This window comes from Astatotilapia calliptera, chromosome 19 (assembly GCF_900246225.1).
Source record: "Astatotilapia calliptera chromosome 19, fAstCal1.2, whole genome shotgun sequence".
In the NCBI taxonomy this organism is placed as follows: Eukaryota; Metazoa; Chordata; class Actinopteri; order Cichliformes; family Cichlidae; genus Astatotilapia; species Astatotilapia calliptera.
Window position 1 is genome coordinate 19,317,446 of NC_039320.1, and position 22,639 is coordinate 19,340,084.

Here is a 22,639-nt window from a genome sequence, read left to right on the forward strand (position 1 = left end):
TCGTTTGTGTCAGATTCTTAAACTGGATCCAAATATGCCATTGCTGACACTTGGCTTCTTTGTAATGAGAAAGGACCTGTGGAATAGTCGTTGAGAACTTCAAAAAACAAATTGGCAAAATTTTTCAACTTTACTAGCTGACCTATGGAGCATCTGTTAGGATGTTGAAATGCAGTTTCAGGGTGATTAGTTCCATATGAGTACATTCAAGCTACAAACTCCTACATATGCGGTGTTCCTAGATCGCTTTGCAAATCAGCTGCACGTTATTATAGAGTCAGTGTTGTTTTCATTTATCTCCAAGAAATGAAAAGGAAGGAGTTTACTAATATTAGCCGTTATATTTCTGTTGTTTGTGACAGAGAAAAGCTTTTTAATGAAAGAAGCATAAAAGTATGTACTCATTATCACCGGTGCAAATAAATAACTGCTGTGTTGGTCAGGACATTATTCCTGGGTGTATGATAGAATAGATCAGAGTACAGGCACAGGTCTCTTTACAGCTTTGTGTCACTGACATTTTATGATTGTTCCTCTTCTGAAGTGTTTGAATATTTTTGCAATGTTTCTCCCTGAAGTCTTTCTTTTCATTGCTGGCCTTGCCTAAAGAAAGAGATGGGGGGGTTAATACATCTCTCTTCTATCTAACATTTAAACTTTAAATTGAGGTTGTTTTTTTTTGGGGGGGGGGGCAAATGCAGGTGCAGCCACTGCTCCCTGTTGTCGTTTGTTGGCCAATGCGGCATCATGCACATATACATTAGGGTAGAGCAGTGAAGGATGCATGTACACGTTGAACACCATATCGAATTCATCTGTTTGTGTTTTCCAGAGCGCAGCGGCAGCGCCGAGCCCAGTGATGGGCAACATGCCACCCAATGATGCCATGCCAGGTGGTCCCATGCCCCCAGGCTTCTTCCAGGTATGACCCCACTCTTGTGTCATCACCAAACCCACTTCTCATTTTACCCCATCTGCCATTCATTCATTTCTGACTTCCCCAAAACAAATAATCTATATTTAGTCTACTCTTTGACTTCCTTGTCCGATGTTCACTTATTTCTGTAGAGCAATAAACTAGCAATTTCTTATTTTATTGTTAGCACATTTTATAGTAGTTGCACTAAACATGGACATTTCCCAGTTGAGAAATTATTCAGGTTTCTTTTTAAATTTTCATTCATGTTATTATTCTGACAGTAATTACAGTCTTCTCTGTACAGAAGCTGACTTTTATTTTATGAAAACTTTTTTTAAGTAGCAAATAAAAGCAGCCTTGTTTGCACCTTAATTACTGAGCAATATTTGATTAGCCCAGTTGGTGGTTTATTTACACAAGAAGACAGGAACATTTTCTTAACCTAAAGTTTATCTAAAGAAAAAGGCATGGCTTTGCTGCTAATTGAAAATATCTGTTATATTTATAGACGGTAAAAGGAGGGTTTTCCTCAGTTATTAGACTTCTTAAGATACTGATCAGATACCCGTTTTTTTGTTTTGTTTTTTAAGCCTTTAATTTGACTTCCGATATCAGTCAGGTTCTACTAATTAAGACTTTCACAGTAAAATCTATATGGAGTTTAATCAGATGACAGCATAGTTGCAGTTTGGGTAGCAGGGTTTTTTTTTTTGGTGTTTTTTTTTTTCCCTCCACATTTTTCCAAATACTGTTTATTCCACTCTAGATATTTACACCCACCAGAGCCTCTGAAGCTCATACTGTTCATTCATCTGTGGCTCTGCGCTCGCTGGGCTGCTGTTCAGCCGATTTGTGATTCAGCCATCCCGTATTCATCCTCTCTCCACTCCTCCATCTCCATCTCGTCTGTCTCTGACCTGTCCCGGGTCTGTGAAGGGAAAGGTTTTAGTGTGGGAGATGGCTGTCTGAAGAGTGACGAGAACGAGACATGCAAACGCGCACACAGTATACAAACACGTGCAAGCATGCGAGCACACATTCACAAACAAAAACACTGTGAGGCAGTGGTGTGATGGACAGCACTGGCATTTGGCAGGAGGCACGATAAGGTGATGGCGAAGAGTAGGAGCGAAAAAGCGAGTGACACATTAAGGGAGAGGGAAGGATGGAGAGGAAGAGGGGTGAGTGGAGGAGTAAGAAGAGAGGGAAATGTGAAAGATCAGTGCCACCAGGATTGTGGCCCACTGTTTGTTTCTGTGGCTACGTCCCACCCTATTGTTTGCTGGCTGAGAGTGAGGGTGGTGGTGCTGATGGTGGTGGGGGGGGCTAGTGAGAGTATGACTGTGAATAAGCAAGGGAAAGGGTAGGGGGGAGAGGGGGTGACGAGACATGCATGGAAGTGCTATTTATAACATTGGTGGAGGAGTAAGATTGGACGATGGCTTGTGTGTCTGTGTTTGTGTGCACATTGTGTTCAAGCGACCTTACTGTAACAGAAAGCTTCGGTTGTTCACTGCAAATGTGGCTCACGCAGGCAGAGTGTTGTTTGAAATCCTGTTAAGAACGTCAGGCTCGACACCTAAACAATACCTCCTCTGATATTTGACTTTTAAAAAATGCTAAACTCTTGCTTTCACCATATCTTTTTTTTTTTTTTTTCCAGCTAAAGCAGTCACAAATTTAAATGCTCTTAACATACAACACAAGCAGCTATGCAGAAATCTGTCAAGGACATACGAGATCCAAGCAGCGGCTGCTGATGACTTTCATAACCAGTCGATATGTTTTTCTTGTTTTTGAGTTGTTATTTTGTCTACAGTATGTCAGATAAGACATGACAGCTTCAAGATATGACTTAAGTTTACGAGCAAGAGTTCAAAATAAAAGCAAACAGTTCAATTTTCCATCATTCTGCAAAAAGACAGCAAATCTTCGCAGCTGAGACGTTTGACATTTTTGTGTTTAAAAATAATTCGCTAATAGATTATAATAGTTGTTGGTTGTTCAAATTTTCTTCTGAGATGCTGACCTCATATTAATTGGGTCAAGTGGTTTCTTTTCTTTTTTTATTACAAAGTTTCAAGGTTTTTTTCTCTCTCCATGAATTGCATTCATTAAGAGCTTTTTATCAAGGCCGCCCTTCTGACAGATCTGCTGCCCCAGACAGATATTGGTCCGTACAATAAAGTAGACCCCATCTAATCTTGTTGTTGTTTGTTGTTAATTAGTACACCTATTTCTTACTCAAGCAAGCAGTTGGTCTGTTGTCTGTCCAGCAAACACAAGCAGTTGTATGGAATTGATGTCTGTCTCTATGCATTTGAAGAAAAAAAGAAGCGACTTTTGGTAGTCAGTTGTACAAAGCGATTGGCTCAGATTCTGTTGGTCAGCTGATTTCTTCATTTCATCTGAAAAATTATAATATTGAACTGACTGTTTAGCACTTATGGACATTTTTTAAATTTAACCGTTACATTTTAAAGCACTAGAAGTAGTTAGGACGCACGCAGGTGCGCCCCCCCCCCCCCCCCCCCCCCCCCCGCTTGATTAAGTAAGGTCTGGAGTTGAATGTGCATTTGGTAGCTGCTCACTGGGACTTTCAGCATGAGGTCCAAAGAGATTTCGATGCAAAAAAACATAACAAAGATGGTGGAAACTTTAGGAGTGGTCTAATCAACAATATGGTGCATTCTTAAAAAGAAGGAATGCGCTGGAGAGCTTAGCAACATCAAAAGGCCTGTAAGCCCACACCACATCTAACTTCTGCTAAAATGATGGGAAGCATATGGAGAAGAAAAGGAAACTCTTACGATCTTAAGCATGCCACATCATCCGTCAAACATGGTCGAGGCAATGGTATGGACATATATGGCTGCCAGTGGAACGAGGTCACTTGTGTTTATTGCTGATGTGATTGCTGATAGCAGTAGCAGGATGAGTTGTGAAGTGTACATGGCTATAGCCCCTGCACCGAGGCAGCCTGCTGCTAAACTGGCCAGATGGCTCTTCACAGTGGGACTCTAAAATGACCCAAAATGTACAACGGAAGTAACACAAGAGCTTCCTAATCAAAGAAATGTAATGTTGCTAAATGGTTGGGTCAGTCACCGGACATCAACCCAACCCAGCATGTTTCTCATTTAGTGACGACAACTGAAGGCAGACTGACCCACAAACAAGCAGCGACTTAATGAGGCTGCAGTAAAAGGCTGGCAAAGCATTTCATGGGTGGAAACCCAACCTTTGGTCATGTCAATGCATTTGAGACTTTCGGCAGTCATTGACTGCAAGAGTTTTGTGTATCAGGTATTTAAAATCGTGCCGTTTGGTATGAATTTTTTTTTGTTTTGTTTTGTTTTTTTTTTTTTTTGAGAGTTTGTGTAGTTACTTTTGAGCTTAACTACTGTTTGGGGTTTTTTTTTTGGTTTTTTTTTTTTAAACAATTGCAACAATTTATTTCGACCGTAGTATTTTTGCTGAACTCCCTAGGATTATGCCAAAAGTCTACACTGAATTGCTTTGTTTTAGATCTATTATTGGGTGTGTGCAGAGATAAATTCACAAAAAATGTTGTCACTGTCCAAATACTACCAGACTCACTGAGGTAATCGGTGTGCTGTCTTTGTGTGTGTCCGGATGCCTAGGAGGGATACATGGAAAATTCCATTTACCATTAAATCAGCCAGCTTTTGTTTTCTTCGGACAACTGGAAAAGGAAAAAAACCAAAGCACTGAAAGCACTAACAGTGATGGAGCAGAAACAAGACTGTTGCATAATGACTTCTTTATTAGAGGCCGTTAACCGCGTGTCTCTGGGTGAGAAGTGGGCAATAACAATGCAGTGTTTTAGACCAGCAGAGGGGTCCCTCACAGGATCACGCGTTTTACTTTGAAGTAGGCTGACGATAAGCAGGGAAAAACTTCCAACCTGTTCTTGTTTTTGCCAGTATCATCTTTCTGGTTTGAAGTTACCTCTTGTGCCTGTCCTGCTGCTGCCTGTCCTGTTGCAGTGAGCCTTGGGCAATACTGCCCCCATGTGGATTTAGCGAATACATTTAATCCTCCAACAAGAAGGACCAAAGTATCAGAGAGATGGTTATGCTTTAAGATTTCTGTCAGCTTGTTTGAACTCAAACTCACATTGAAACTATTCCTCTATGACTTTTCATTTTATGGGTTTTTAAGGAGTAACTCTTAACTCCACGTTAAGATGCAGCTTTTCCCACTTTTGTGCTTCCTTCTACCTCAAATTAAAGACTCCCCACTGACCCCCCCCCCCCCCCTCCCAACCCTCCCCATCATCTTCCTCTCATAACTTTGATTGGGTAATTCCTCCAGGTGTAAACCCACATTTTGCCCCTCCCCTTTCTGATATCGCTCTTCTTTCTTAAAGGGACCACCCGGCTCTCAGCAGTCCCCCCATGCACAGCCCCCCCCACACAACCCCAGCAACCCCATGATGGGACCCCATGGCCAGGTAAGAAGCAAATGCTTTCTCTCAAGCACCCCTCTTTTTTTCCATTCCCTCTAAATCTCCCCTCTACCCCTCACCCACACACTACCTCTTTCTTCCCATTCACTGCTCACACACCTTCTTCTTCTTCTCCCACCCTTGAGCCCTGTGAGCTCCAGTTTTGTTCAGGGTAACTCCCCGTAGATGTCGGGCCCCCTTTTTATGAAAGCCGAGCTTCCAGAGGCAGCAACGCAAGCTCCTCTTCAAGGCCCAGAATCAGCTGTCCCCGTGTGGGATGAATAATTCACTCCTTGCCCCTCCCCTGGAGCAGCTTGTGGGGGGTTGCACACTTATCTTCTCCGTCACTCTTAGCACACACACATGCTCATACCTCTCCCCTCCCCCCTGCTTACTTGTTTTAACACCTTATAAATAAAACAGGGGACAGGCATTATAAACGTCACATATACGTACAAAACACATGGGTATGCTGATGCACGTAGAACAACCAGAGGCTTGGGTTGCTACAGCCTGCCAGTTGACAAACACATATCCAGTCTTTAAAAACTTCAATCCTCAGTCATTCAGCAGTTATCCAGAACAGTAGCTACAGATGCCACTCTGGAGGTAAAGCTAGCCTTTGCCCATTAACTGCGGCAGCTCAGCTCTTCATTCTTGTGGTTTCTGGTTTCCGTCTTATGTGCGAGAGAGTGTGGACACGCTTCCGCTAAGGTTTTGAACGGTGTTGTTGGCCTGAGGTGTCTCTAACTACGCCAGGCAGACCACAGGCCGAATCAGCTTACACCACAGTGAGAGCACGCGGGCTGTGCAGGGAGCTGTGTAAGCGCTGCCGTTAAGCACACACAAATGTGCATGCTGTTAGTATAAGCGGGAGATTTGAAAAATCAGAAAATAGGCTCTTATTCCAGTGTATTTTGTTGGTTTCCAAGTTATTAAGTTGATGAATCTGCACTTTTTTCACTGCCATCTCTCATTCTCCAACACCACTGCGTTCATCTGTGTCCTCACCATCACCCCTGTTTGAGTGCGTTTGAATCTATCAATAATAGAAACTGTGTTTTCTCTGTGTCCTCCTTTGCCCTATAATTTCCACCCTCCTTTCCCTCTGTTTTTCTTTCTTCCCCTGTTCCTTACTGCAGCCTTTCATGTCACCGCGGTATCCAGGTGGACCGCGCCCCTCACTCCGAATGCCAAATCAGGTACTGAGCAGCATTTTGAATTGTGTTTATCTATTTTTTTATTTTTTTTATTTTTTAAACACCACTGAGAATCTGTGATGCCAACATATGCCAGTGTGTTGATCAATTTTCTCTTTTCTCAGCCTCCTGGTGGTATCCCAGGATCTCAGCCTCTCCTGCCAAACAGTTTGGACCCAACAAGACCGCAAGGTAAGGCCGGTCGTAGTTACAGGTCAGAGCAGATGATGGGTCTGTAACTGAAGTTTTAGTTTGGATTTTCTTGAATCTACTTTAAAAGTGGTGATATTTTAAAATACCTTAAAAGATTTGGTCGGTAATCAAGAAGTTAAAAAAACAAACAAAACTCTGCATTGTCTTCATACTAGGGCTTTGGGGGATTTTGTATACATTCAGATTGTGTGACTATTTCTTCCTGAATAGATTGAATATGTGGGGGTGTGTCTGGCTCAGGAACGGGTCTGTGCTGATTTTAACTGCAGATTATAGCTTCAGAGGCCCGAGTGTTGCTACCAGAGGGCTTAGAAGGAACCATTCTAAGTGGCTATGGCATTTCTTAATTCCTGTGTTGCTTTCAGTGTGTGACTCTGGGGGTCTTTTCTTGCAGGTCATCCTAACATGGGTGGACCAATGAGAATGAACCCTCCCAGAGGAATGGCCATGGGCCCACAGGTATGACAAATCGGCTGCGCAGAGGGCACGAAACTCTGATGGGAGTTAGTTTCTACATCTAGTAATTGCAATAGTGAATGAGACAGCTGTGCACTTAGGCTTGCTTTTAATGGTTATATAACTGTATGGAAGCGCCTCTTACAGGGTGAAATGTAACTTTTCTTGAATTTGTTGCTATAATTGTCATTACTCACTTATGGTGAAGACTTTTGTCTTTTGTTATCTGCCTTTGACAGTCCAGTCATGTTTTGTGTATGATGTGTGAATATAAAACAAAACACTGAAACCTGTGCACTCAACAAAATCAAATCTTTTTAAAGTTCTTGTAACTTTGCTTCGAAGCTCTAACTGTGTGTTGGATTTTTTTTTTTAAACATCTTGTCTCTTAGAATTATGGAGGTATGAGGCCTCCTCCCAACTCAATGGGTGGTCCAATGCCAGGAATGAACATGTAAGTCCCATTTGCTTCATCTTCAACATACTGCTGTTCATTTGCAAGTAGTTTTAGTAGCAAGCAGAATCCAAAAAAAGGACATCAGTTAAATGTTCTTCATTAATTCCGAGGAGCTGTTGGAAAAAGGTGTCCAGAGTTTATCCTTGGATCTAGTAAACTTATATAACTCTCATATTTCCTTTATATTCCCAGTTCCCTTTATTGTTGGTTTGCTTTCTAAACTTTTCTTTTTTTTCCCCCTCAGGGGTCCCGGAGGAAGAGGGCCTTGGCCAGGTCCTAATGCTAACTCTGTGAGTTTGAAGCCCTCTGCACATACACAATAGGTGGCAGGCAGACTTATAGCAACAAGAATAACAATAACTTGGCAATATTCAAACTCAATGCATTGTATAATAACTTGATAATGAACTCGTCTAGTTTTCCTAAACAGATTTTAATTGTTTAACATGTTTAAACAATGTTGGAGATCATTTTGAACACGGCTAATGTGGTGCATCAGTCAGTGCTGGCAAGTTTGTCCCCTAAAACCAGGTTCATCAAGTACATTTGGAGATGACTAAAGTTTAAGCAACACCAATTAAACCTCTGAGAAGAATGTGCTTTCTCATTGTTGTTCTGTGATGCTAAACCAAAGTCATGCATCTCCTTTGTTAAATACCCAAAGATAATAAACGGGTAGCTCTTGCACAAAAATCGAGGAAATTTCTGACAAAGCATTTTCACCAGCTGAAGAAAATCTCCCTGACAGACTTGCCGTTTACTGCAGGATTGTTGTATTAGTTTTAATTTTCTTGTCTAGATGAACATCTCTATCTTTCAACCTTCAGATCTGACTCTTTATTTCTTCCTCCCCCTTGCAGATAGCCTACTCCTCCTCATCTCCAGGAAACTATGTGGTGAGTTCTTATATAAAAGCATGTCTGCTGACTAGGATGCAGTGTAGGCTTTTTTTTTTTTCTTTTTTTTTTTTGTATTAAAGAATGCTTCATTTATGCTCCAATGAGTATAATTTCACAGTTGTCTTTTTTCCTTCCTCAGGGTCCTCCAGGCGGAGGAGGTCCACCTGGAACTCCCATCATGCCAAGCCCAGGTGGTGCGTCACCTAACTATGTCCCCAGCACTAACACTTGTGCATTAGAAATAGAAGTGTCTCCCATTTTCCCCTTCATCTAAAAAAAAAAAAAAAAAAAAAAAAAAAAGCATGAGTGTGTCCACTCACAGAGTGCTGTCAGTCTGAGTGCTCTCATTATTTCATGTCCGCTTTCCTGTTTTCATATTTGATTCAGAGATTTTATATCAACCTCCTGATATCCCAAAACTGAACATTTTGTTCTCTTTTTTTCTTAGATTCAACTAATTCCAGTGAAAACATCTATACGATGATGAATCCCATTGGACCTGGAGGCAACAGACCCAATGTGAGTCTCCTATAACTTTTCTTTTTTAACAGTAATACTATACTGTTCTCTTAGAAGTTTAACTTTGCAGCCTTGCTTAATTTTTCAGATATTGCACATTGATTCTTGGCTAAAATAATGGATGCTATTGTAATGATTAAAATTACAGCCTTAACCTCAAAATATAATCCAGTTCTAATAGGGCTTATAACCACATCACTGGGCACCAGTACAATCCAGCTTTAGAAAAACCAAATGCTGCCACAGTGAGCTCAATAAGAATTGACTGGGAATGAAGTGGGGAGAATAAATTAAACAATCTCAACTTCACCTCGGGCTGAAAACATCACAATTATATCAGAGAGGTCACGGATGGAGAATCGTGTTAGTGGTTACTCATTAGATTTGTTCCACACCTTTTCACCAGTTCCCTATGGGACCTGGGCCTGATGGGCCAATGGGAGCTATGGGAGCCATGGAGCCACACCACATGAATGGATCACTAGGTGGGTTTGAACACTGATGGTTTGGTATGTATACAAACAGAAACTGCTTACAAAAACAATTGACCTGTTTATCTCCTTTTACTTCCTCAGGGTCTGGGGATATGGATGGGTTGCCAAAGGTATGTCGACATGAGATTTTCTATAAACGCTTCTTATTTGGGTATTTTTGTGAACTAAAGCACTTTTTTAGAATCTCTGCCTTCTGCACTTCAACTGTGTTGCCAATAAGAAACAATTTTTCAGTTTAACATTGATTTTTACCCCCCGTTTCTGCCTCTAGAGTTCTCCCAATAACATGGGGGGCATGAACAACCCTCCAGGGACGCCGAGAGATGACGGCGAAATGGGCGGCAACTTTTTGAACCCATTCCAAAGCGAAAGTGTGAGTAGAGCGAATGAATGACATCTCATGACCCCTTAACAGTTCTCCTTGACATCTTGACATGAACCAGTGGAAGAATGCAAGCAGAGGGTGCACCTGGTTTTTTAGAATTAATCTCAGACTGTTGAAAATGTTTTGGTAATATTTATGAAATTTGGTCCCACTTCAGTTTATTAATTCACTTTAGCTGATAGGGGTGCAACGATACACAAAATTCACGGTTCGGTTCGATACTTTGGTGTCACGGTTCGATATTTTTTCGATACAAAAAAAATGTTCATGCCTTTTTAATTTGTCATTTATTAAAATTATAAATATATATTTTAACTCAAAAGTACAGTTTTTAAATTTAACCCTAACCCTTGTGCGTGTTTTTTATTTTGACAGCGAATGCGCACCTGCGGACCACTTATGTGCAGCCCTGGTTATTTAGCTCGTCATATTGCAGCCACAGAAATTCTTTTGTCCATGAAACCATAAAGCTGCACTTTCTTTTTGCCTTATAGTCTGATTTGTCATAACTTCTCCGTTTTGTGGTAAGCTTTTCTTTGGCTGTCACTTCTTCACCCTGACCTGTCTTATTTGGCTCAGCAGAACTAAAATATATATCTGTCTGTGAAGGTTCTCAGTCATCCAGGTCATCGTAGTCAAATATAAATCCTGCTGCTTTTACACACGCACTCACATAAGCTCAGCGATTCTCTGCGCGATCAACCTCTCACATGTTTAAGCTGCGGGAGATTTCACTTGTCATGTTTGCATAGTAAGCTAACAATTAATAAGACGATGTCAGAGGAATTGGTGCACAAATTATCATCACTCACAGATCAGTGCTGTCGCTCTCTATACACAGTTCGCACGATTGCAAAGTGAAAGCAAAGAACAAGCGCAAATTCAAACGCGATTTCAATATGTCACATATTGACAGTGGCTCACCGATGCCAATGACATAATTACCCAGCTACATTTCTGAAAGAATGCAAAAGCATTGACATATATTTTTCCTTTCTACAAAAGCCCGACGGGCAGGGCAGAGATAGATTTTGGTAGCCCGACTGAAAAAATCGCTAGCTCCGGGACGTCGGGCTAGCGATATTGCGAGCCCTGTATCTGATTGAGGACTCACTCATCTTTGGAAAAGAGAGTTTATTACAGAGAAATGTCTCTTTCCAAAATAAAAGCTATACTATCTGCTTCTTCTGGGCTATATTCTCAGCAGCATATTAAACAGCTGTCTAAATGACTCGGCTAAAGTTAGTAGCATGCTTGCTTGTTTTTTTTCTGCTTCCACTTGTCTTTGCACTAGGATGATGTCGGCGTAAATGTGCAGTCATATTCGTTGTGTTCCCACTAGTGCTTTCAGGTTAATCTCGTTGAAATGACCTTAACGCCACAACATGGCAAATCTCCGTTAACGAGCTACCGCCGATCGCCCCGTGCATGGGGCTAGACGGCCAACACGTTAACGAGCTAACTGCGCTAACACACTAGTTCCCACCCATGTAATTGAGCATTGCATGGCACATCCAACATACTGTTTTACTTTAGTCCATGACTCGCTTACCTTCAGGGTCATACATCACATGAAAACCAAAATAATTCCAAACGCCAGATCTGAATGAGGGTGGGGGAGGTGCCCTGCGCTCTTCCTTCTGACGATGCTGTCTGTGTTGAGCGCTCAGTGGATCTGCGCTCGACAGTGCAGCCTAGGCGGAGTAGTTGAACGCAGATTCACTGAGCGCTCAACACAGACAGCATTGTCAGAAGGAAAGTTGATAAAATAAATTACAAATGTTGTATTGTTCGATACATATGCGTACCGAACCGAAAGCACTGTATCGAACGGTTCAATATCGATACGAATATCGTTGCACCCCTAATATATATATATATATATATATTTTAGTGGATTAATAACTTGTGTTCTGCTTGCATTGTAGCCGCTTACTAATCACATACAGTTCCCTCTGTATCAGTGATGTGATTGCAGTTGATTGACATAAATGTTTGCTGCGCTTGAGTATATGATAAATACCTGCATTTTATTTCATTTTAAAAATGTACTATATGACTAGAAGTGGCAGTATCTGTAAGCCTTGTGTTGCATAAACAACTGTAATGCTCTCTTACCTTTGGCCTGAAGAGCCACCGGGTGCACAGACTAGAACTCGAGCCAAGCCTTAATCACTCGATTCAGCTAATCAGTAGCGGGGCTGGGTATCATCTGAGTTAAACAGCTGCTGGATAAATGATCATTAAAACTCCTAAATATCTGTTTGAAAGCTAGGATTCATTTCAGTCCATACAAATCATATATGTACTATTCCCAGCCCTTATTAGACATACAGCAGAAAGTTCTGATTGCCTGAGTTAAAGCTTGGCTTCAACCATAGTCTGAGCTTCCTCTAGCTTTGCAGGGCGGGGTTTGAGCGCCCTCTGGTGTTTAAATGTTGTCAGTGACATATCCACTCATCTGTGCCCTCCTCCCCCTTCCCTCTCTCTCTTTTCAGTATTCACCCAACATGACGATGAGTGTGTGATTTTATTTTCCTTTTTTTTGTATTTTCATTTATTTCTTTCCCCCTCTTTATTTTTTGTAACCTACACCTGATTTTTTTTTTTTTTCTTCTTCAACTGAATCCTTACTTCACCTTGGACTGGATCACTTCCCTTCCTCCGCCCACACACACCCTCTGTCCCCTCCTCAAACGGGGACCCACTACTACCCAACCCACCACCCCGTTTTTGTTTTTTTAATTTTCCCCTCTTCTCACTCGGGAACTCTACGGCCACAGCCTTCTGGGACAGCCCTTGAGCATGCTGGGACTCTAATTAAGACGGGCCCTCCCGGCGCATGTAAGCTGGCTGCGGGTGTGAATAGGAAGCAGTCACAGAGCAACAGGAAGAGCCTCCTCTCTGACTCCGGCCCCAGCCTCCCTGGCTTCCTGTCAGGGTCTAGACAATGAGCGAGGGAAGGAGGACAAATGGAGAGAAAGGGGGAGAAAGGAGACTTGAAACACAGCCCTCCCCCTAATGACACAGTGTCAGGTCTCTCAGCAGCTGCCTGGAAGCGTCTCAACCACGACTTTGGATTTTTTCGTTTTGTTTTTTTAATCATCGTCTTTTGATTTGTTGCTGTTCCTGATGGGGTTATCGGTGGGTCGGGAAGAACCGACCTTCGTGCCCCCCACATTGTTCTCCTTGTGTGTACATTTGTAACAGAGGTGTTGTGATGATCAGTGAACAGGATTTTCCTTTTTTGTGTATGTATTGTATCATTGCTATTTTTATTATTGTTATTAATGATTATTGGTATGATCATTTTAAGATTAGGTTCTAATTTTCTGTTGTTTGTAAGGGCACATTTATTATGATGAAGACAGTATACGTGCACACAAATCGGTAATTATTTGCTGTGTAACATGAGGCTCCGTGTGAGCACACTGCCCCCTGCAGGTAAGATTTTATTCCTCACGGTACTAATTGGTTCTTTGTTTTTGTTTTGTTTTTTGGAAGGTTGGCAACTTCCTTTTATAAGATCTAAAATTTTAACTTGTTGCTCAGTAACTCACACCCGAAGAAGAGTCTCCTAGGTTCCCTGCAGTAAAATGCACAGCTCTATTTATTTATGTACTTTTAATTTGTCTTATGAATCATTGTTCCTTTTTTTTAAGTGTTATCCCTGTTTTTTTTATTATTATTATTTCTTTCTCAACTGCAGAACTAGTAGCAACTGTGTAAATATGCAGATCCACTCAGCAGCATCTTCTTATCTCCATCATTAGACCCCCCCCTCCATCCATCCCGAAAGGTGCTGACGTTATCACGAGTCCAGTTTGACCACACTCACACCGCTCCCACTAATGCTTCCCACTGTTCACTCTGTCATGTACATACGTAACATGTTAGTCTGTCTGCTGACCTGTAGTGAACACTTGGATCGTTTTCATTTGCCGATGAGGTCCCCCACACACTGTGATGTCCGTCTGCACTTTGCGGGCGCTTGCTTTCACACACCGCTCATTTTAGCTTGCAGGTGTTTTCGTTCGAATATGTGCTGTCCTTCCTCTTTTTTTACAGTTGCTTGTGGTGAAATGGCTTCTGGCCATCTGCTGATCGGATCAACGGTGTTTTTTCTTTATTTTGGAGAATGGCAGGTTAGGAAGCAGCAATGGCATTGTTCTGTTGACTGTAGCGAGTGGCCTCCCTTCCATTTGCTTCCCTATTCTCACCTCTCTAATAGGCCAGCATTGATACACAAGACACTCAGTCACACACCACCCCTCTGATTTTTTTTTTTTTTTTTTTTTGGTACAACTCCATGTTTTAATTTTAATTTTTTTTGTAAATACTGTAAAATGCATTTTGATATCATTGACATGTTTTGATATTTCAAATCACGACTTTAACAGTTGATCAGAAACGAGCTGATTTGGGCAACTGTGTATTTGTTCAGAGAAGGCCTGTCTTTTACTCAGAAATAATATGAATGACGAGAGAAACGGAAACTGGAGCTGCTAAAGACTATTATGCTATTTCACCTCATCACAGACAAACGTGGGGCTTTTACTGTGCATCGACGCTGTTGTGTCAAGCGGTCCAGCGGGACAAGGGAGGAAAAACCTTTTGTAGTCGAGCTAATTCACTGTCACACACATGTACCTGAAAAATTCAGCTTCAGATGAGATATGTCTTCTTCCTCTGCCTCTTTTATTGGAAATTTATTGGGGGCGAACAACCTACCTCTGTTTTTGCAAATTCATGGTCAAAAACAGAGGTAGGTTGTTTCCCCCCCCCAATAAATTGGGACATTTTTATAATTAAACTTGTGGTCTCTTGACACAACTGAATCGCAAAGGAGGGGTACAAAGGACACTGGCTCTCAATCCAAAGCACCAGGGACCAGAGTTCGTGCTTTACTATGAAGGAATTTTTTTAATCTATTTAAAAATGAGGCAAGAGAAATGTTTGAGAAAAGTAAAAATGGGGAAAAACAATAACACGTGGGACAGATTTGTTGCTAAGAAGCGGTGCAGGAAGAGGCGTTTTCCTCCCCTGTACTTTGAAATGCTGTTGTATAAAATGCAGTCCGACTTCTTTCTGTCCTGTAAGTAAAGCCGTCACAACGTTGATCATTTCTGTATTTCTATTGTGCTGATGTATAATACTGTAACATTCAGGGGTGGGGAGGGTTAAGAGAGGACTTTTGGGGGGGGGGGTGGGGAGTAAAGATTTTTTTGTTTGTTTGTTTTTTGTTTTTGTTTTTTCCTGTTCAGTTCCTCATTTTTCCTCTTGATGACAAAGCAGTATTGAATATGAGGCAGTCTGTCCTTGGGGAGTTGCTTTGTATCTCATGTTAGGGTAGTTTCAGATCCTAAATGTCTTGTGTAGTAAAATAAGAGGTTCCTTCGTATGTTTCTTTATATTGTAAAGTTTCTTTAGACGAAAAAAAATATTACTTATTGGAAAAAAGGTGGGAATCTGCATTGATAATGTATTTTTTTTTTTGTTTGTTTTGTTTAATTTTCATCAAGTTGTCAGTCGTTTTTTGCCTGTGTCCCCCTTGTTGTAGATACATATTAAAAATAAATAAAATGACTTCACTCCTTTTGCCATGAATATAAATTTTTGCCTCCAACATAAATGCAAAAGTTGATTAACAGTAGTCAGTTTTCAAAAGGTTTGTGAGTTTTTTTCTTTCTAAATATTTGTTTCATACAATTTATATCTCCATTGTGTTCAATACAGAATCAACAAGAGAGCTGCAGCCAGGGATTAATTTATAATTCATTATTTACAGTTTTGCAGAAATTAAAAGCAGAAACCTTAAGTAACTTAATTCTAAGAATAATCCACTTTCCCATTGTTAGTGTGTTTGAGTTATTTGTTGACTGACTATTCTTATATCTTTTTCATTGCATTTCTTTATGTTCTGCTGGTTCACGTTGTACTTCTCTGACAAAACACTAGTGTTTGAACCCAGATATTTGTGAATGGTTTCCACAGCAAGCTTTGAGTTGATTGCTTGCTCATGTTGAATGAGAATTTAAGCAGGTATCCTCTAAAGTTAAATTAGTTAATAAACCGTACTCCATCTCAGAATCACAAGTCTGAGTATACAGTAAGGGTCTAACAAAAGTGTTTCATTAATTGTTTAGGGATTTTTCAGAGGCTGTGTCTGTATCTAACTGAAAGTTTTGAGGGGAGGTGGAGCCTGTCCCAGCTGTCATACACCCTGGACAGTTTGTTAAAGGCTTAACACAGAGACCAAACCACTATTCATGCTAACATTCACACCTACAACATACATTTAGAGTCACCACTAGACAACATGCATATCTGGATTGTGGGGTGGAAGCTGGAGTATCTGAAGAAAATTAAAGCACTTAAAACATGTTTTATTGGGTTACGATCAGGTAACTGAGTTGGCGATTGAAGAATATCCCATTTACTTTCATTATCCAAGTGTTGTAGCCCTGCACACTTCAGAATTTATCCTGTGACTTCTATCAAAAGTCACACCATCAATAAAAACTCCTTGTTCCACTGGCAGACATATGTGTCTATACCATTGCCTTGACCATGTTTGATGGATGATGTGCGGTGCTTAAGATAGATCGTAAGTATTTCCTTTTCTTATCATCATGCAGTATGCTTCAAATCCTCTGTTCTGTTTATTTATTTATTTATTTATTTAGGACAGTGCATGTTAATGAACATAAATGTAAAAAAAAAAATTACATGAATGTAAACATACCAGATTATAGCCAAGGGCTAATTTCCATCTGTTGTCCTTAAGCATAAAAATAGACATAATAATTCATAAAAATTCATCATTCATTCATAATAAAAACTCCATCACCAAACTTACACATACACACCATTCTGTTCCCAAATAAAACATTAAAACTATACAACTTATACATGATCACACACTTGATTTGTCCATAACCAGTTTTTAACCTTTGCCTTAAACAAACTGAGTGTAGAGCATTCTCTAATGGGTTGAGGAAGACTGTTCCACAGATGGCCACCCTGGACAGAAAGGACGTTCTGCCCAAATGCTGTCCGTCTGTGGGGTATAAACAAGTCTCCTCGGATTGTAGCTCGAGTGGTCCTGTCTGAGCTTTCTTTATGCCTAATGAACTGCTTTAGTGGTGGTGGAGCAAGGGAGTGTAAGACTTTATATATTAAACTCACTCTTTTAAGTTTCACTAAGTTATTGAAGTTCAGTAATTTATGTTTTTTTAACACATGACAGTGGTGGTGGGAAGTCGGTTTTTTGTCAAGTAGTTTTAAACTTCTTTTATAAATGTTTTCAATAGTTTTAAGTGTTGTTGGACAAGCAAGTGACCAGGACGTCAAACAATAGTCCATATGAGAGATGATCATTGAGTAAAAATAAGTTTTTACAACATTCATATTTAAATTATTACGTATATGATTAAAATTTCGATTATTAAATTTAAGTACCTGGGACACTTTATTTATGTGACTCTTGAAGGATAATGTTGGGTCTAGAATGACCCCAAGCTATTTAAATTCTGGAGCTAATTCAAGCTCTACTCCATCCAGGAATATGTTTGACTGCTTCAAGTTTAAGGGGCGTTTTGAAAAATACATACCGACAGTTTTTGAGGTGTTCAACATTAGGCATGAGTCCTCCAGCCAGCTATGTATTAATGCTAAAGCAGCTGTAAGATCTTTTTCCACCTGCTGGACACTATTTGCTTGCGTATATATAACTGCATCATCTGCATACATTTGAGTAAATATATTTGGACAGACTTCAGGTAAGTTATTGATAAAAAGAGAGAACAATAAGGGCCCAAGAACAGATCCTTGAGGAACCCCTGTATCACAGTCTAAATATGGAGATTTAACCCCATCCAACACCACACACTGTTTCCTGTGTGAGAGATATGAGGCAAACCACTGAAGAGCCTGACTGGAGATATTAAACCGAGTCAATCTGGATAACAATATCTGATGGTTTACAGAGTCGAAAGCCTTCCTCAGATCTAAAAATACAGCTCCAACACAGGGACTCTTGTCCAGCAAGCTCTTCAAGTTCTCCACTAACATACACAGGGCAGTATCTGTGGAGTGGTGTGCCCGAAAGCCAAACTGCAATGGATGTAATGAGGGTTGGGTGTTTTCTAGGTGAGCAGTGAGGAGTTTAACCACCCACTTCTCAGCTATTTTAGATACGACCGGGAGTATGCTTATGGGGCGATAATTAGCCATGCCAGTCTTCACACCTGCTTTGAAAATTGGTGTAACTGCAGCAATTTTCCAATCTGTTGGGACAATGGAGTGTTTGAAAGACATATTCAAAACATGAGTTGTTGGACGTACAAGAAAATCCATATGTTCCTTTAGGAAGTTTGTGTTAATACCATATACATCAAGTGCTTTTGATTGTTTTAAACCTGTAATTAGTTTAGCAACTTCAGTGTCTGAAATATGAGTGATGGTGAACAAATTTTGACCAACATCATTCACATTATCAGAGCATATGACTGAGTCAAAGCTCTGACTGATCTCCTTAACAGATGAAATAAAGAAAGTGTTTAAGTTACTGGCAATAGATAGAGGCTCTCTAACAATAGAGTTATTTACATAAAGTTCAATTGTGTTTTTACTTTTGTTTGAATGACGGCCAAGTAATTTATTTAAGTGTTGCCAGATAATTTTACCATTACCTTTGGCTCTTTCAATTATATTTATAGCATTTTTTGCTTTGGCCTGTCTCAAACTTCTTGTTTGAGACAGTTCCTTCTCCAAACTTTTCTCTTCCCATGATTATACAGTAGAGGCTAAAACTAGTCCAAGTACTGGTGAACCTAACTTGTAAAAATGACGCTGGGACCATTATCCTTCAAATATAATATGGTCTCACATGTCTAAATAGTTCATCCGTGTTCCTCCTTTTAGCTGTTCAAGCTGCACCGAGTGACGACGCAGTGACCTCCTGTTTCTCTCGTTGTAGCAGGAGGCAGAAGGAGGAACCAGTGAGGTGACGGAGGAAGCTGAGGGCAGTGGAGGGAGTAGAGCTGGCCTCACTGATGCTCTAGAGGGAGGAGAGGAGCTGGGTGGGTGAGGCAGAAACACCATGGTTCTGCTTTTGGCTGGTGAAACCTGGGTTGGAACCTGGAGGTGAGATGTGGATTGGCTTCCCAAAGGAGGGAGGTCAAGTAGAGGAGGGTCGACTGTGACAGAGGGGAGGGTATTCCTGCGGAGCTGGGAGTGAGGGGGCAGGCCGGTGGGGAGCTTTTTGTCTGAGAGTGACCCTGCAGGAGTGACACATCGTTTGAGGACCACGCTGCCGGGCGTTGCATGAGTCGAGCTCATCTCAGTGAGCGGGACGACAAAATGAGAAGTCTTCAAAGAGAAATCCTCATGGCTGCGGCTGTAATCCTCTCCTCCATATCCGTTATCTCTCCTTTGAACCTTGCCTCTTCTCCTCTCTTCCACTCTGGACTGATCAAAATGGGACTCCTTTTCTTCTTCCTCCTTTTCCTCACCCTTACTCCTTCCTCTCTCCCCTCTCAAATCCTCTCTGTCTCTCTCCTCCTGTGGGCTCCTCTCCCTCCTGCCCTCCTCATAAGCTCTGTTCAGACAGGCCAGGTTGTGAATCGCTAGCCAGGGTTCAGATGATATTCTCTGTCTGAGAGGGGGAGAGCTGCACCGGCTCAGTGGTTCACAGGAGGGACGTCTGCTGCTAATGCTGCTGCTACTTCCTCGTTGGCCTGGAGGAAGAAAAGAAGTCAGTTTTAGGGGTTAAAATCATAGATGTAGAAGCTGTTGAGAAGAGGCATCCTTTCTCTGTTGCTGTAATGTTTCTTCATATTTGTCATAAAGCTGGCTCCCTGTTGGATACATATAAGGCTTTTAATCTACCAATATAGTGTCTTAAAAAAGGTGAACATCTATGATAAAAGTCACTGATAATGTCTTGTTTAGAAGATATAAGCTGCAGCAGTCGTCACATTGTGATATCTCTGTCCCTGTGATTTACATCTGCCCACTTTGAACACCTCTCACAGTGCCACGCAGGAAGCCATGGCAATCCATCCTATTTCAGTCCAGAATAAAGCGAGGCAAAGCTACACATTCATATAAATATGTTGTGCATAGCGTGTGCTATAAATTCTAAAAATATTCAGCCAGGTTTTCCCCAGTTCATCACTTACCCTCACATGACACATCTTTCCCATAACAACCATCTGTCTTTATTCACTCTGCTTCTATGGCACAAATCGAGTTCATAGACGGGACCTGTAGCTTCCTTCATTACAAGCTTCACTCACCCTGGCAACACATGTTCATTTTCTCTCCTCGGGAATGAGCGTGCAGCTAATGATTTCAACCACAAGGCATTTATTCTCATCTGTCTAGACTTGTTTTTGTTCAGTGCTGATCTGCTATTATCCAGGAGAGGCAAGTGTCTGCATATAGAGATTGCAGTATTGATCTGTTTTAAGGCGGTATAGCCAGACAACTCTGATAATATTATTCAGAGCCGGTTAGGGAATCCGTTATGCTGTGGGGGGAGTGTTTTGTTGACATGGATCGGGTCCTCTAATCCTTTAAAGAGAAGCGTCTCTGAAAATCAGAACTCGTCCTGTGATGAAATGTTTCTGTTCAGATGGAAAATGCCGTGAGGGCTGCAGTAGCAGTTCTGACTGGTTTGGTGTGGTCAGAAGTGCAGCTTTGTTGGAACTTTAACTAAAACCAACAGTCGTGTCAGTGCCTTTAAATACAGTTGTGGTCAGAAGTTTACATGGAGTCATCACGGGCATGGCTGTCAAGATCATTTTCGGCTTTTAATGATTTCCTTTGAATTCTGCTTTTTCCAGGGTGGAATGATTATACAGCAGACATCTTTATTGACTTTAAAAAACAAGAATTGGATGCACAAGTTTTTTTCAAGTATACAAGGAACTCACTGAAGATCTAAGAAATAGAACTGAAGATTCAAACAAACTGGTAATGTCTCTCTGAGCCATTTCTAAACAACTGCATATTCCAATATCATCAGTTCAAACGGTTGTATGTAAGTACAAGTTATTCAGATATGTCTTAATAACTTGGGGATTAGAGAAATTCCAAAATAAATTCAAATGTATGCACCCAGTTCTTTTTATTTAAGACATTGAAGGTGTACAGCCATTTCAGTGTACAGCCTGCTGGTGTGGGATACACCATAATTCAATTAAACCAAGGCATTTTCCTGTAAACAAAGCTCATTACTCACTTGTTGCTCTGAAGTTGAAGATGTTTTCGCCCTCGGGTGAGTTTGGCGAGCCTGTCTTCAGGACTATGTCAGATGGGGACATGCAGGACACCGGTGAGGTGTTTGGGGATGGGAGAACATTCAGATAGCGTCTGGTCACAGGGCCTCCATGCACACCCACCTCCGTGGCAATGATGATGATGTCACGACCTCTGACCTGACATGCATCCATCAATACCTGAAGTACAAGAATGCTGGTAAAGTAACTTTACAGGTCTTGTGGAGGTGTTGAAATCTCCTTCTTTTGGAGTTCTATTACATCCTGGTAGTTTTAATGATAATCATTTAAAATGAACTAAATTATATCAATTAATTGAAATGAACTCCATCTTAGGATGGTATAGGGTTAAAACCCTAACTTATAAACAATGCAAAACCTCATAATATCCTCTTCCATCCTTTAAATGTATTGATTCACACTTCATTTCATTTTTTCTTTGCTCCTTACTAACCTTCAGAGTAGGCTGATGCTGCGCGTTGATGGCGTAGACCAAAGCTGAGGCTCCAGAGTAATCCTCCATGCTTGGGTCGGCTCCTGCAGCAAGGAGTGTGGCTGCGACCTGAGCTCCCGCACGCTCCATACAGGCGTACATCAGCGCAGTACGCCCCGCCCAGTCTTGTGCATTAGGATCTGCCTGATCAGTGCAAAAGATCCAATTGAGTGATTAATTCAGTGATAAATGGTTATCCCAGAAGGGACATGGTCCGGTGTTAGGAGTCACTCGGAAAGCTCAAGTGTATATTTTATAGAAACCAAATTTAGCAGAACTCTGTGCAATTTGGCTAATGCTCTCTTAATTAGAACTGATCTGGCACTGTTGCTTTTGTGTTGTGGCTCTCAACTGTGACTCACAGTGTGTTATATTCTGTTCTCCGGTGCCAGCATGTTCAGGAACACCCTTTTAGTTGGATGGGGTACACAAGCAGAGCTGGATAGAGCACAAGCCTGTTTACTATGCATTAAAAGTTCTCCTCTCTTAGAGCAAGTACAGTTTTTTATGCATTAAAAATACACCTAAGTCAATAAACTGCTGAACTTGTATGCACATGTTTACATTCAAGTGTCTGTATTTAATGGTGACTATTTGTCACTGAGGACTGACCTTGTTCTGGAGGAGGTATGTGAGGAGCTTAATTGTCTCAGACCCAGCAGGCTCCCCTCTCAGGGCCTTGCAGGCAGCCAGCAGAGCTGTCTCTCCTTTAGGGTTGCGCCCATTTACCTCTGCTCCACCGTCTACCAGCAGACGGACCAGACGGAGCTTCCCAGAGGATGCTGCACTGATGAGCGGGCTACAGTCTGACAGAGGGTCCAACATCGCCGCTGTAGGGCATTCAGTCAT

General features: G+C 41.3%; 2 protein-coding genes across 4 annotated transcripts in view; one reads left to right on the forward strand and one right to left on the reverse strand.

The window, feature by feature from the left end:
• The window catches only part of LOC113011928 (single-stranded DNA-binding protein 3), a 36,546-nt gene extending 23,248 nt beyond the window's left edge, over positions 1-13,298 (forward strand). Inside the window, exons 5-18 of one of the 3 annotated variants that reach the window (XM_026151794.1) lie at positions 833-922; positions 5,313-5,396; positions 6,533-6,592; positions 6,715-6,781; positions 7,197-7,261; positions 7,651-7,712; positions 7,960-8,005; positions 8,576-8,611; positions 8,754-8,808; positions 9,063-9,133; positions 9,540-9,618; positions 9,709-9,737; positions 9,899-10,000; positions 12,796-13,298. In XM_026151794.1, coding sequence (XP_026007579.1) covers positions 833-922; positions 5,313-5,396; positions 6,533-6,592; positions 6,715-6,781; positions 7,197-7,261; positions 7,651-7,712; positions 7,960-8,005; positions 8,576-8,611; positions 8,754-8,808; positions 9,063-9,133; positions 9,540-9,618; positions 9,709-9,737; positions 9,899-10,000; positions 12,796-12,966 — 1,017 coding nt within the window. In that variant the 3' untranslated portion in view covers positions 12,967-13,298. Of the gene's footprint in view, positions 1-832; positions 923-5,312; positions 5,397-6,532; positions 6,593-6,714; positions 6,782-7,196; positions 7,262-7,650; positions 7,713-7,959; positions 8,006-8,575; positions 8,612-8,753; positions 8,809-9,062; positions 9,134-9,539; positions 9,619-9,708; positions 9,738-9,898; positions 10,001-12,510; positions 12,585-12,795 lie in introns of those variants that run through there. The other 2 variants (XM_026151795.1, XM_026151796.1) reach the window with 2 other exon arrangements.
• A 3,979-nt stretch (positions 13,299-17,277) lies between these two features.
• On the reverse strand, positions 17,278-22,639 carry LOC113012276 (ankyrin repeat domain-containing protein 34B). The gene is made up of 4 exons (XM_026152378.1): positions 22,403-22,639; positions 21,752-21,934; positions 21,261-21,477; positions 17,278-19,752 (listed from the first exon to the last, which is right to left on the reverse strand). The coding sequence occupies exons 1-4, from the start codon at positions 22,637-22,639 to the stop codon at positions 18,899-18,901; spliced, it is 1,491 nt and encodes a 496-aa protein (XP_026008163.1). The 3' UTR covers positions 17,278-18,898.

Excerpts from the sequence above, each read along its gene's own strand:
- LOC113012276 (XM_026152378.1), bottom strand. The coding sequence starts at position 22,639 with ATGACTGAATGCCCTACAGCGGCGATGTTGGACCCTCTGTCAGACTGT. Across the intron at positions 21,478-21,751 it reads AGCATCAGCCTACTCTGAAG|GTATTGATGGATGCATGTCA; the intron begins GTTAGTAAGGAG and ends CTTGTACTTCAG. Across the intron at positions 19,753-21,260 it reads CTTCAACTTCAGAGCAACAA|GCCAACGAGGAAGTAGCAGC; the intron begins GTGAGTAATGAG and ends TTCTTCCTCCAG.